Consider the following 14,991-nt stretch of genomic DNA (forward strand, 5'->3'; position numbering starts at 1 on the left):
TAATATAAAATTAAATTATGCTTATTTTAAATGTATTGTGCAGGCTAGGTATAAAAAATATATGCTTTTAATAATCTTTCAGTGCAAAAAACCATGATAATATGAAACGCTTCAAAACAGAGCGCACAAAGCGCGTATGCGCATCGCGGTTGCAGAATGATGTGCTTAAAACATTTAAAACTTAAGTTCACGGCACAAAGCGAAGAAATGTCGAGCGCACAAATCCTAGTGTACGTTATATCTGTCCAACAGTTTATTGATAATTTGTTTCTTCACAGTTTTAAATTACAGTTATTGTGCGTTTGATGCCGATTTATAGTCCTTGTGATGTGTGTGATCTAGTAACAGGCACACGGTAGCGAGTCGTTTAAAAACAGCAACAAATGTAAAATACAAATACACAAAATAAAGTTATTTTATGCAAATCCAAAGCCTTTTATCTACAGATCAAGCATTATAATGTGAATATATCATATTGGAGAGAGTTTTACCGTGCATCCTGCTGTAACCGGACGAGGCGCGCGCGCTGTTTGAATTCTGAATGGAGAATGATTGACAGCCGCAGAGGAGGGAAAACGAGTTTCCGTAAACTTTAATTTAATGATGTAAATAGACTTCTGTACCTCACATTAAGCTATGGAATGGCTTCAGGTGACTTTGTGAAATTATAATCAGACTCTCTCTGACCCAAGTCACCCAAACTGACGTGAAAAAAGCGTGAGGCGCCGAAAAGCGCGCTGTTTGCATCCCTGACGACTTAAGCTAATTCGATGTGTGATATTCAAAATTCAAACTGGTGTCAAAATAAATACCTAAATTTCTGTTAAATATATTGGGGAATAACTTATTAACATCTAACTAAATCTGACTTTTATTAAAGCCCTTAACGATAGTCATGACTTCAGTTTTCACAGTTAATTAAATTAAATAGCCTACAAGCCATCCAGTTGCTTATATCTGCTAATGCTCAGAGGACATATAAGCTTGTCGATAATTGGAGCACATTGATAAATATAACTGTGTAAATCATATGCAATTTATGATTTTAAGGATTACAGATCCAAGAGGTAAAATCTATATTGTAAAAAAAAAAAAATATTGATCCAATAGTTGATCATAGAAGGGGATGATAAATGTAATAAAAGAACAAAACCCTGAACTGCCACCTATCTATTTAATGTATCAATTAAGATTGAATGACCAACTGTAGCAAAAGCTACAGTCAGATCTAATATATATATATATATATATATATATATATATATATATATATATATTTTTTTTTTTTTTTTTAAAGAGCACTCTTCAGCATACTCTGCCATCAGTAAATCATTTGTCACTCTTAAAAGGGATTTTGTTGTGCCCTGATTGTCTCTGAAGCCAGCTAGATTCAATGAAGCAAAAAGACAACATAATTTTACCTTATGGGTCATATTTTAAGGATCTAAACGCACGGTCTAAAGCGTATGGCACACTTTAGTGCACTCCGGATGTGTCCGAATCCACGTTTGCTTGTTTAACGATGGGGGAAAAAATGGTCTGTGCACCCAGCGCAAGGTCTAAAAGGGTTCTCACCAATCTCTTTAATGAGTAATGGGTGTGTTTTGGGCTTTATGTGCAATAAAACAAACGGAGTCTCATCTCCCATTCCCTAAAAGCCAGTTGTGCTCGTGCCATGGCAAATTCCCTTTAGCCTATATGAGGGAATTTGATAGTGGAGAGACTGAACGTGTCTCCAGAGAGCAAACAGATCTGCTTGTGTGCGAGGTAAACGTGCGCAAGCAGATCATCTACAGAACAAGCCGGATTCCACTGTTTCTTTATGTACACAATAAGAATCTTTAACATTGTAATCCTTTTATTTTTAATATTTGACATGTTTGTGTATTGCTGCGCATCCTTGTGTGTGTAATAAGCAGAGTGGACGCACGTTGTGGACCCGCCTATAGGCGCATTTTACTAACGTGCTCTTTAAATAACAAAAGAAAATATTGCCAGGTTTCAGTTGGTCAATGGCGCAGTCTATTTCTGTTGCCTCAAACTAGCAATGCACCTGAACACTCCTGGTTTTCAGGCCAGCAGCCCATTTCCACTGTCACTTTTGGGGCTTGATCGGGCATCAGCGGGGCTTCTTTGGAGCCAATGGCCAGGGTTTTTGGCCCAGCGAAAACCTTGGTCCAAAGCAGGGCTTGAGGAGTGGCCATGACCAAAGGCAGAGTTTAGGAAGAGTCAGGATACGGTCATCACCGCTGTTCATTTCAAATGTTATTATACCAGGCTACCATCTCTGAACTTCGACATTGTAACATGTCAAAAACTAAAAACTCACTTTCAGACACCAGTGAGTGTTAGGAATAACCGATGGGGATTCTGATTACCGTATGTGGCAGATTATTCGATGATAAAGGCTACTTATGCTAACCATTGCGCTAATAAATACATAAATGTTTATGGAAAATACCAGAAACAGCTTGAAGAACATAGACCCGACTGTGGAAACAACTTGACTTTGGGCTTGTGCTTGAGGTCAGTGGCTATTGACCCCACCCATCATATTGTTAGCCCTGGCTCGTGTAACAGACGTAGGCTAGTGAGAGCTGTGTGTGTAAACCTCACTACCGTCATCTCAAGAGGCGTTCTAGAGACTGTAGACTTCAGCATCATTGTTTGAGCATCCGCCTCCCATTCGGACAGGACTGGGTTTTGAATCCCGCTTAGAGTGAGGCCTGGGGCGCTATAAAAAGGAGGGGCTAAACGCGCACTGGCCTTACAGTGGAATAGCGCCTGTTGATGGTTTTGAATAAAAACCCTGCGGGCCCTATTTTAACGATCTGAAACGCAAGTATCAAGCGCGCAACACAAGTAACTTTGTGGGCGGGTCTTGGGCGCTGTTGCTATTATACCGGCGGGATAAATGACTCTTGCGCCCGACGCAAATCTAAAATGGGTTGGTCTGAAGTAGCTTCATTACTCATAGGTGTGGTTTGGGCGTAACGTGAAATAAACCAATCAGAGCGACATCTCACATTCCCTTTAAGAGCAGGCGCGCTTGTTCCATGGCGGACTGCTATTATAATGGCGGATTTGCCAGGCGCACGCCAGGAGCGTTTCACAGCCGAGGAGACCGACGTTCTCGTCAGGGCCGTAAAACACAGAGAGGTGACATTGTATGGGGATGGGAGAAACCCACCCAAATTAGCTTTGGTTAAACAGGCGTATAATAATTTGGGTAAATGTGTAAGCTAGATTTATGCCTATTTTTTCACATCTTCATGGACACAACAATGATTTCCCTCTATGTTAATATTTTTCCTTGTAATAATGTATGGTTTGCAAAAATGAAAACTGCTGCTTCTGTGTAGATGAGAGAATCAAAGTGTATGCGCATTGTGCACACACTACATTATGGCCAAGCATGCGCCCTTAAAATAGCATCTGAATAACACGCGCAACAGAATTGTTTTCTGGAACTGCAAAATAGCACCAGGGAACGTTTGCGCCGGAACACGCCTCCTTTTTTGCGCTGAACCGCCCCGGGAGCGCAAGTTCATTCCCTAATTTATTGACATGTGTCTGTGCAGGGAAAAGCCAGCTGTGTGCGGGTGCAAAATAGTAATGATACATGCGTCGATGTACAAAGTCAATTGCGCTGGGTGCAAGATAAGGCCCTATATTATGGCAGTTAATAGTTATTAATTTTGAGATATTAGCAGAACTTGCAGCTGATAAAAGCCTTTCAACTGCACAAAATGAACATGAAGTTTTGTTGATTTAAATGCACGTTCTATCTTCCTACACTCTCTCCTTAAATTACATATATCCTTTGTCATCCAAGGTACTTGATGAATAGTGGCAAATGTAAATTATTTTTGTGGTAATCAACATTATTCCACAAATGCTGTCAATTGAGTTGAACTGGCACTGAAACCAGAATTTTACCAAACTATTTACAACTTGAAATGTTTAATTATTTTGTAGCTTGAGATGACAGAAACACCGTCATCACACTAAACACTCAATCAACACATTGAGCCGAAAATACAATTTTGTTGACTAGATCGATCCAGATTTCTGTTTATTCGCTCATGTTTTCTCAGCTCGTCTGCCTATTCCTGTCATCATCAGTAACTCTTCACACTGTTCTTCATCATCATTAAATTGTTCACTGGTGTGTTCATCAGTGTTGAAAGTGTGTGATGCGACTCTCTCCTGGTACAAAGGAATCAGTGTATTGTCCAGCATCAGTGTGTGTGATCTCAGCATCAGTCTCTCTCTACCTCTGGAGGTGGAATATCAGGATAAAAACACCTACAGCTGTGTGCTGAACAATCCCATCAGCAACCAGACCACACATCTGGACATCAACACACTCTGTCACACATGTGCAGGTACCACAGCTCTGATGATATATGTGTGTATTTACTGACCTGATCTCTGTCTTCTGTTGAAGATCTGATTCAGTAACTCACATTAAAGGAGAACTCCGGTCAATTTTAACATTGAGTTCATTTTTTTGTACATTTGGAGTGCTGTCAGTACAGAGAACAACGACAAAAATCGGTGTTGCCTAAACCATGTTATCCTCTTTTTAAAATTTGCACCCTGTTGACTTCAATGGGGCAAGTTTTAAACAGTGTTGTTTTCGTCAACGATGACGATAACGAAATGATTTCGTTGACGCACCTTTTTTTTATGACGATAACGCGACGATGACTAAAAATGTCTCTAAGATGACTAAAACATGACGAGACGTTTTCGAGTTTTCGTTGACGAGACGAGACGGCTAATTTCTCCCCCTGTTTGTCTATGATCAGCAGCGTTTTTAACATCTTGGAACATCATCAGAGAATGCCCTTTTAATTGGTCGTTTCGCATTGTGAGTCACGTATCGTAGCAACGATGACGACAAGTGACAACAGCGGGAAATGTAAAAATGACTACCTCCGAGCAGCCGGCGAAAAAGAAAAGAGCACAGAAATGTAAAATTGAATGGGAAAATGACTACCCGTGGATGGAATGCGTGAAGGACAATGAATACAAGGCCAATTGTACCATATGCCGTCGCGTTTTTTCTGTTTGTCACGTGTGTGATATTAAGCAGCACGCATCAGGAGATAATCTAATAATTCAATTGAATAAATTCGCACACAAGGCTACAGAAAACTGTTGTGTTTATTTTTCTTCAAATGCAGTCTAAGCCGGTGAGTTTTGAATGTTATATGTTGTATTTGTTTAAGTTAAAAATAAAACGTATTATAAACTAAACAAATCCATGGTTCATTGTTGGCAAAATGATCATGATAGCCTTTATATTTAACATCTATGTGGTTCAGTCTTGTAACTTATAACGTTATTGATTAGGCCTACTTTGCTATTCTATAAATAGGCTAGGCCTAATAAGTTGTATTATAATATGCTATAAGGTATGAAATATATGTATCTAAATGTATCAATTAGTTTCCACAATATTCACCAGAAGTCATCATTTCAGGGGTTATTTAAAAAAAAAAAAAAAAAATTGTTATGAATTGCAACACTTGCTACAACCTGTCAAACCTAAGCCCATGTCCAATACTTTTTAACCTAAATGAATTTTTTAAAGACTAAGGTACTTTTTTTTTTTTTTTTTACTAAAATTGACTAAAACTTGACTAAAACCTTTTTGCGTTTTCGTCGACTAAAACTTGACTAAAACTATCAAGTTTATAAGTGACTAAAATGTGACTAAAACTAAAAAGCATTTTCGTCCAAAAGACTAAGACTAAGACTAAAACTAAAAGGGCTGCCAAAACCAACACTGGTTTTAAACCTGCTTTTAGCCTCTTAACATCCTTGATGTGTCATTACAAGTGCACAGGTCATGTGAGTGACCAGAGGATTGACCAGAGGTCTCCTTTAATGTCTCTCTTTTCCACTCCTTCAGTTCCTCCAGTCTCAGTGTCTCTGATAGCTTTGATCTCTGCTGGATCTCTGATGATTGTTGTTGCTGTAGTCGTGATCTGCTGCATCTGCAAGAAATGTAGAAAAAAAGGTTAGAAGACCATGCAATTATCTGTATAAATGTTTATCTTTTTTAAGACACAAGTATTGAAACTCATTTTAATTCATCTGTATTATTGTTAATGCAGTTCAGACCCGGGAGGAAGACAGAAATAATTCAGCATCCTGTCTACAAAAAATGGTAAGATCATTAAGTTGTTGCAGTCAAGCTTTTATTGAGTAAAATGCCTTAAACAGAACCAAAAAAATAAAATAAAAAATGTTTTATACTATAAGTAGGCTATAGGCCTATTGTTTTTACCAGTGTAAACATTAACATACAGTTACATTTTGCAGTCCTACAAATTGATTAGCACAAATCAAAATCTATTAGCACGCAGAAAAGTATGTTATCTTTCCTCAATAACAATATAAGGTTATTGATAAATTATTCATCCAGACATAAAACATACTCGTATTTACTTACCGTATTGTTGCAAACCCGCATGTCACTGTGAGTCAACATTCTGATTAGGTATTTTATCTTCTTTTGTGTTTCCCGGAAGAAAGTAACGTTAACTTAAACTTAACTGCACTTCCGTGTTCAGAGAGAAAGTGATGCCTTAAGACGCTCGTCCTTCTTTTTTCGTGCTCTTTAATTTGCCACTAAGAACAGTTTTCTAAACTTGGACATATGCTTAGAAATTGCGCAAGAATAACAGGGTGAGTTGACGTTTGACCCAATTTTATGGTTTCACATAAGTGAAACGTCGGCCGCAGATTCGTCAGTTATTAAAAATGAAAACTTTTTTAACGCAACATTTTCTCACTACATGCTATGTTGGTATTATACTGTGATTTCATTACCTGAAAGGGCAAAAGCACGTTGATTATTATCGAATCTGATATCTTCCTGACAGTATAACCATTAGCAATGCCACAAGACAATATATCAACTTTTGTACAGTACAACGCCACGGAGTAGAAGAAGGTAAAGTCGCGCATGCGCAATATAACGCCTTTCCATCAGTGGCCAGAGGCGGTGGCTTGCTTGAACAGTTACCGTGGATTGAATTCATGTAATAAATGCCATCTTGAAATTATATACAATCCACCAGATAAAAATATATATTGTATACATTATATAGACAACAACGACCATTTAACAATAATATACAATTAATTTAAATTTAAGTAGGAATTTTACAGAAACAGTTCATAATAAGGTAGGCTATTTGAATTTAAAGCCAAATTGTGTTACTTGTTTCATTTTCATTTATTTTAATATGACTGCATTTTCCTTGCAGAAATCAAAGAAGGATCCTGTGTACGAAAATTTCCCCAAAAAACGATGATCAAATATAGGCTACTGGAATAAATGTTAGAGCTCGTACAGCCTTGACTCACTCCTCATAGTTCACATTAACTCTCTGCCAGGATGTTTTAACTTTCATACGCTTTACACTTTCATGTGTTGTTATTGTAATGTCTGAACTTGTGTTTTCTCTGTGTTAGTTTAATTTACTGGTTCACGAATAGCATGGCATCCAGAAACTCAACTAAAATATCTTAGCTTAATGCACATGGAAATTCACTTTTGATTCAACACAGTGTTTTTGGATGCATTCTTTTTTGTCAATAATATTATTTATTTATTTACATTTTTTATTGTTGTGTTACATTCTGTAGCAGTAGAATCTTATATATTTTCTAGTGCACTGTCTGGAGGGAGTGTACCCAAAGCTGACATAATAATAAATAAATAAATAAATATACAAGAAATAAAAACAAATACATAACCAAAGTATTTATACTTTGATATCCTTATTTATAATTGTATTTTCCCCTGATTTATTTTATTTATTTTTTATTTCCTTATTTATTCATTTTCACATTTATTTATGCAGATATATATGTCTATATTTTGCATTCATTTTGATGTTTGCGAAGTGGCGGAAGAAAGTAGGCCCATCTAACCCAACTGTCTAGCTGTCTGTTGTCTGTACACTACCATAATCCTCTTCACTTGTATCCGACTGCGACCAACAAACAAAACGCCAACCTTCGCCTTCGTCAGCTAATTTAGATAGGCCTACTTTATTTTGTCACCCCACAAAACATAAAAATGAATACAAAAAATGCTCCATTTAAAAATAGTGTAAAAAAAGCCCATATATTTGATAATTTTATAATATAACATGATATACTAGATATTACTCAAGAAGAGAAAAAAAAAATCTTTCTTTTTTGCTGTTTTGCCAAAAAAAAAAAAAAAAAAAGTTCCAAACTCCACAGAACCGCTCCGCCTCTGCGCAACATGTGGGGTCTGTTTTCTTACTGAATGGATCAGTATTTGAACAAATCGGCTGAATTAAATTACTGTTGCCATATACATATCATTATAGGAATAGCCAATGAAATGAATCAAAATATAATTAACTATCCGATCTCACATAAAAAAAAAAAATGCTATTATTTTGACTCTGTGCCTGAAGTGACACTTACGAGCTGGGCCTGCTTTAAAGGGATACTCCACTTTAAAATGAAAATTCTGTCATCATATACTCACCCTCATGTTGTTTCAATCCTGTATGAATTTCTTTCTTCTGCTGAACAGAAAGGAAGATATTTAGAAGAATGTCAGTAACCAGACAGTTTCTGGTCTCATTGACTTCCATATTAGGAAAAAAATATACTATGGAAGTCAATGAGACCATGTCTGGTTACTGACATTCTTCTAAATATCTTCCTTTCTGTTCAGCAGAAGAAAGAAATTCATACAGGATTGAAACAACATTCATTTTAAAGTGGAGTATCCCTTTAAGAAATTAAAGAGGATCAAAAATATAACGACCAAATGGGAACATAAATTATTTTTATAATTATATTGTTTAATAGGTAAAAGATCTTGACCAAAAATGTATGCACCTCTAGATGGAAATAAAATATGTTATTTCATTTAAGAGATGCATTCATTTTTGGTCAAGATCTTGCAGTGACAATACAAGAGTCAAGCAGAATGTAAAGTCTCCTCCAGCACATCCCAAATACTTTCAAATTAATTAATTTGTTGGATCTTTAACATCATTTCGCTTTTGAGAATGGTCAAATCATATTGTGTAGCTATACGTAGTGGGGAACTCCTTTCCTCAAAATATTGAAGCCTATATTTAAAACCAGAGAATGTCTAATATGGGGAGAAGTTCCACTCTCAGTAAACTTCTGGCTTCTGAACTGGTTGCAGTTCCACTCTGGTTCCATATGAGGGCGCTCACAGGACGAGTGCAGAATGAATGGAGGTCTATGGAGCTATACCCATCAAAATCCACTTTTCTCAGGATATAATTTGTGGTCTAGTAATTTGAATGTTGTATTCGAAAGGAGATGCAAAGAAATTACACATTGCTGGGTGTTAGATTTTTTAGAGTCACTTTGTTTTGCAACCTTCCAGTTTCCTCTTTGTCCTCCCCATAGATTCTATTTTTTTTTTCTGGTGTGTATTTTATTTTTATACATTATTTTGTCTTGATTAATAATTATTTGCTTAATTTAGTTTATCTCTCTTTTATTTGATACATTTATGTTCACATATCTATGTTTCTTACATAGAACAAACAAACACTGAAGATCAACTGATGAACATCACAGGTAAACAGTTGGCAAACTGTCTGGGACAGGAGAGAATGAGTCCACAAGTCTCTGTGATCAATATCTAGAGCAGCAGCACAAAGAAAAAAATGGAGAGAGAGAGAGAGAGAGAGAGAGAGAGAGAGAGAGAGAGAGAGAGAGAGAGAGAGAGAGAGAGAGAGACGCAGCAGCCCATTGATCATTACATTACAGGACGTAACAACCATAATAAAGTTGCTAGTGAAAGAAGTGCATCAGTGATAAAGTTCCTGTAACTAGATGATTCAATATTAGCTTAGATATTTCTGATAACAAAAATATTTTAGAGACGCACAGATTCCAGATGTTATGAGAATGTTTTTAATAATATTTATCACATAAATATACAAAGAATTTTCATGTTCATTTCCTTGTTTCAGAAAAGAAAACAGTGTCTGTGTGGGTTTTACTTCAAGTCACTTTTTCCCTTGGCTGATGTAAAGATGAGGAAATATTCTGCCCAGAATGCAAGAAACACAATATTTGTCTTTCTAAAACAAGCTTATATAAAATAAAATAAAATAAAAACCTTAGTATTAGGTAAACTATAACATGCAAGTCCACCTCTTATTGATTTATGATTAGATCTGAAGTAAAATCTTTTGAGAGGAGTTTATCATATATTAGCTTTGACACTTAAATGGCTTTTCTTCAACTATTAAACTGACATAAATAAAAATCATGAAACACCTCTATTGATTTATATATTTACACTGAGCACCAGACAAAAAGAAAAATCTAAAAATAGGAACAAGGGATCAAGATTGCGGTCAAAGATAAAAGGGATACTGCAAGTTTAAAGCTGAAGGACTGGAAAAAAGTATTAAAATTAAGGCAATCGTCTCCATCAAACAGTCATAATATTCCATCAAACATAATTATCAACAAAATACAATAAGTGAACTTCATTTCTGCCCATTTCAACCATGAACATAGATGTACCTAATGTAAACAAGTTTAATTGCATTGTTTTATCAAGTATACACACATTTGTGTGTTATTATGGCTGTAACACTCCTCCATAAGTATTTCTCAGGTTTACCGCAGCAACATTTAACACAGACTGTATCATATATGACTCCAGTTAAAGGCATTGAACAGAATAAATACCTGAATGTTTCACCAACTTTAAAATAAATAAATTATATTCCAAGCGTCTTAAAGCTGGTTTTGGTTTCAGTCTAGCTGCTGGAAAGTGTTTTCTGATGAAGGAGAATGACTAAGGGTTAGTGTAAGAGCTTAAACCATAAACATTATCAACAGTAACAGCAACAATACCAGTAAAACCAGTATCAGTAGTGCAGACTGTCCTTGTGTTGAGGAGCTAAATCTTGGTCATAATACCTGTCTTGTTGAGGTAATTATGGAATCACAGTCAATTCTATAAGAGGATGTAAACAGACGGGACAAAATTACTGAGATATCAAACCAGATCAGCATTATAGTGCAAATGACAAGAAACAGAGATAATATCTCACTGTTTGTGTCTGGATCACTGTAACAGCTTTAATAAACCTCTAGAAACATCAAGCACTCGCTGATCTACTGCTGGAAACTGTTGCTCTGTTTCTTACTTTATTGCTCATATACTTGTTAAGGCTAAATGTGTTCATTCATCATTTAAATCATAAAAAAAAATCTAGCTAACACTTTAATATAACGTTCAGTTTTAAGTCATTTATAAGTGGTTAGTTAATAATGAATGAATCATTTACAAAACATTCATAAATAATTAGCTAATATACTAACATCTTATCTATGTTATATTCCGTTACAAGTCATTTACAAGTGATTAGTAAATTATTAACTAATCATTTATGAAACATGACTATGCATTAATAAATGATTAATAAGTTAAAATGTTCATTATTTCATGTATGTTTTGTAGATACAGTTATAAGTCATTTACAACTGATTAGTTAATGATTAACACATTTACAAGTGATGAATAGTTTACACTTTAGATTAGGGGATGCAGAAAGTGTTGTAAATGATTTATCATTTATTCATGCGTTTACACATCTTATAACTGATTCTGCAAAACATACATACAATAATAGACATATCACTTATTAATCATTTATGAATGCATAGTCATGTTTCATAAATAATTAGTTAATCATTTACTAATCACTTGTAAATGACTTGTAACAGAATTTATAACTTGCTAATCATTTATGAATGTTTTGTAAATGATTAGTTCGTCATTTAACTAACCATAAATTACCTACAACTGAACGTTATTATAAAGTCTTACCATTTGTGGCAATAGCCAAATATAGACTACATTGTATGGGTCAAAATTATATTATCGATTTTTCTTTTCTACCGTAAAAATATAAAACTTTTAGTTTTGTGAGTGAATGCAGCGCAATCGTGTAAATGGACAACTTTAAAGGCAATTTTTCTCAATGTTTAGATGTTTTTGCACCCTCAGATTCCAGATTTTTTAAAAGTTTTATCTTGGCCAAATATTGTCATATCCTAACAAAGCATACACCAATGGAAAGCTTATTTTTTAAAGTATATGTATAGGTATAAATCTATATACCCATATGGTTTTGGGGTCCAGGGTCACATATTAGGTGAAATGGTGACTGGTGTTGGTACCAACTAGTGAAATATATGAATCATGACACAATTACTCTATGAGCGTGGAGAGTTTCAGCTGCATTCTTTCCATCATTTTCTAATTCTCTTCAGTGTCTCTTTCAATGAAAGTATCAAATTGAGTCTGAGTCGGATTTAAGACGTATCCTCCTCCTCAAAGGACTGTATCCTCCTCCTCCGGATTGGGATCAGGTGTTGAGTTATCAGCATTACCCTCCTGTAAGAAAACACAGATTCACAGAAGATTAAAGTGATGATGAGAATTGATATTACACAAATACGAAAATACTACAGACTTGGAATTGTGTTTTCCTGTTGTTTGTACAGAAGTTTTCCGTTCCTAAATATTTAACACTGTCTTAAAGTCGACATGAAATCAAAATTGACCCTATTTACTTTGTTAGCGCATATTACTAGTCTTGTGGTGAACAATTAATCCGTGCAAGTTACAAAGAAAAAAATTGTTAGCCGTGGCAATCTTTAATCAAAATCTGAAAAGTTACTTCCGGTCTGGAATGGCTGATGATGTAGGTTTGACGGCTTGATTTGGGAAACTCTTAACCACTCCCCTCAAACCGTTAGTCTGTTATGAGCGAGAGATGGAGAGGAGGAGCGCTAGAGTGAAACCCTGCCCTCTGTTCAATATTCCTTTTCACTGGGAAATACGTCACAGCACTGGAGAAAAGTCGTTTCCGGTTCACTGAGACTTTTAACTGCATCAAACAGTCATCTCATATATTAAGTATTATAATTTCAATATCACATGTGTCTAAAATGCTTAAACTGTTGTATTGGTGTTTTCATTATTTTTTTCAATAAATCTTTTTACATTTTAAGTTTATTTGTGAGTTATTAGAGTTTTTGATTGTTTTGTCTGCCTCATCGTTAAATAAACGCTGCTTCTTTACTGTAAAAAAAAAAAAAGTAAAGGGCAAATAAAAGGCAACATTTCACATTTACATTTTGTACATTTTATTTACATTTATGTTAAACACAGAATTATACTGATATAATATTCAAAATATATTGACACCATTGTTATTTGTCTTTTTATTTAATTTTATTTCTTTTTGCACAGTAAATCTCATATAATCTCACATAAAAGTGAGTAATACTTACATCCTGTGGTACTGGTGCATGGGGCCTGTGGCGGCGATAGTAAATCACAGCAGCAGCTGCAAACACCAGCAGAACACCAACAATTCCTGCTACAGCTCCTGAAGACAGACCTGAATCTGGAACAGCTAAAGACAGAAGTTATTACTGGAGAATAATATAATGTTTACAAATATCTCTGACTGATATTTACACCACTTTGGTCATCAGTTGTATAATATTGATTTTAACTGATAAATATGGTGGTTTTAACAACATTAGTTAATTATGTTTATTACATTAATCAAAGTTTGCTTTTTTTCATTAGCATCCCACAACCAAACAACTTTTTGAGTTGATTTTTAAATATTTGAAATAAAGGAAAATGAATTGAATAACTGAATTATACCAATGACAGTAAGACTGAATCTCTTCACTCTAGTGATGCTGAAGCTGCTGTTGTTGATGTTGATCTGTAGTTTATATTCTCCAGAGTCTGTGTTTCTGGTGTTTGTGATGTTCAGAGATCCAGTCTGATGATCCAGCTTCAGTCTGTCTCTGAATCTCTCTTTACACTGATCATCTGTACAGATCTTACTCTGATCTCCAGTGATTTCAGCGATGACAATGTCATTAAAATACCACGTCATCACATCATTTGGGTGTTTTATTACACCAGGATCTAAAGTAACAGATTCTCCCTCCTTCACTGACTCTCTCTTCACTTCATCTCGTTCAGCAGCAGAAACACCTGAAACACAAACCAACAGATGCTGGAGGATCTTTTGCTGAAAACAATCAAAAACTGCACAACATGAAAGCAGTGATGCGATTACACAACCTCAGAAAAGACTCTCTATTGGAAACTGTTTGGTTTGTGCCTATAAAAGCACAATAACAATGTGTTTTAAACATATATAAACTGCATTTAAACATTCATTAATGACTCACCAGTAACAAAAACATTAAAGGTCTTTTCACTGTTGCTGATGATGATCTTCAGTTTATATTCTCCAGAGTGTGTGTCTGTGATGTTTGTGATGGTCAGAGATCCAGTCTGATGATCCAGCTTCAGTCTGTCTCTGAATCTCTCAGTGCCTTCATTACACTGAACATCTGTACAGATATAACTGAGATCTCCATTGATTTGAGCTATTCGAGTGCCATTATAATACCATGTAATCTCTTCTGTTTGGTTTGTTTGAACACCAGTGTTTAGAGTGACTGAATCTCCCTCCTTCACTGACACTGACACTTCATCTGATCCAACACCAGAAGCAACTGGAGAAGAAACAGTTATGAAAAACAGAACTATGCAATAGGACTGTGATTTTTTTCTTCTACAGATCATAAAGATTGTGGAGAAATATGTCTGTATTCATAATGTAACATGCAAACAAACAGCAGAAGAACATCACTGATTTACACATTCACTCATCAGACAAACATACATGAGTTTTATGAATGATCTTAACACACAATCAATCCACACCCTGATTAATATTTTTTACCCCCTTTCCCTATATATTTGCATATTTAGCCTATATAATCAAAAAATGTCATAGTCTCATATTGAATATTACATAGATGAATACTCATCTAATAAGAAGAAAATTAGGCTATTTTCCACATTCCACTGCA

General features: G+C 35.3%; 1 protein-coding gene and 1 long non-coding RNA gene across 3 annotated transcripts in view; one reads left to right on the forward strand and one right to left on the reverse strand.

Annotated features, from left to right (window-relative positions):
* LOC309476343 overlaps positions 1-14,991 on the forward strand; it is a 216,821-nt gene that overhangs the window by 188,878 nt on the left and 12,952 nt on the right. The window lies entirely within an intron of this gene.
* Positions 1-14,991, reverse strand: part of LOC309476115 (cell adhesion molecule CEACAM1-like) — a 28,251-nt gene that overhangs the window by 11,829 nt on the left and 1,431 nt on the right. The window contains exons 2-3 of one of the 2 annotated variants that reach the window (XM_082139311.1): positions 14,302-14,661; positions 13,760-14,101 (exon numbers count right to left, since the gene is read on the reverse strand). In XM_082139311.1, the coding sequence (XP_081995437.1) occupies positions 13,760-14,101; positions 14,302-14,661 (702 nt within the window). Of the gene's footprint in view, positions 1-4,427; positions 4,568-13,759; positions 14,102-14,301; positions 14,662-14,991 lie in introns of those variants that run through there. The other variant, XM_082139312.1, reaches the window with a different exon arrangement.

Source organism: Leuciscus leuciscus (genome assembly GCF_965113295.1).
Source record: "Leuciscus leuciscus genome assembly, chromosome: 15".
Classification (NCBI taxonomy): Eukaryota; Metazoa; Chordata; class Actinopteri; order Cypriniformes; family Leuciscidae; genus Leuciscus; species Leuciscus leuciscus.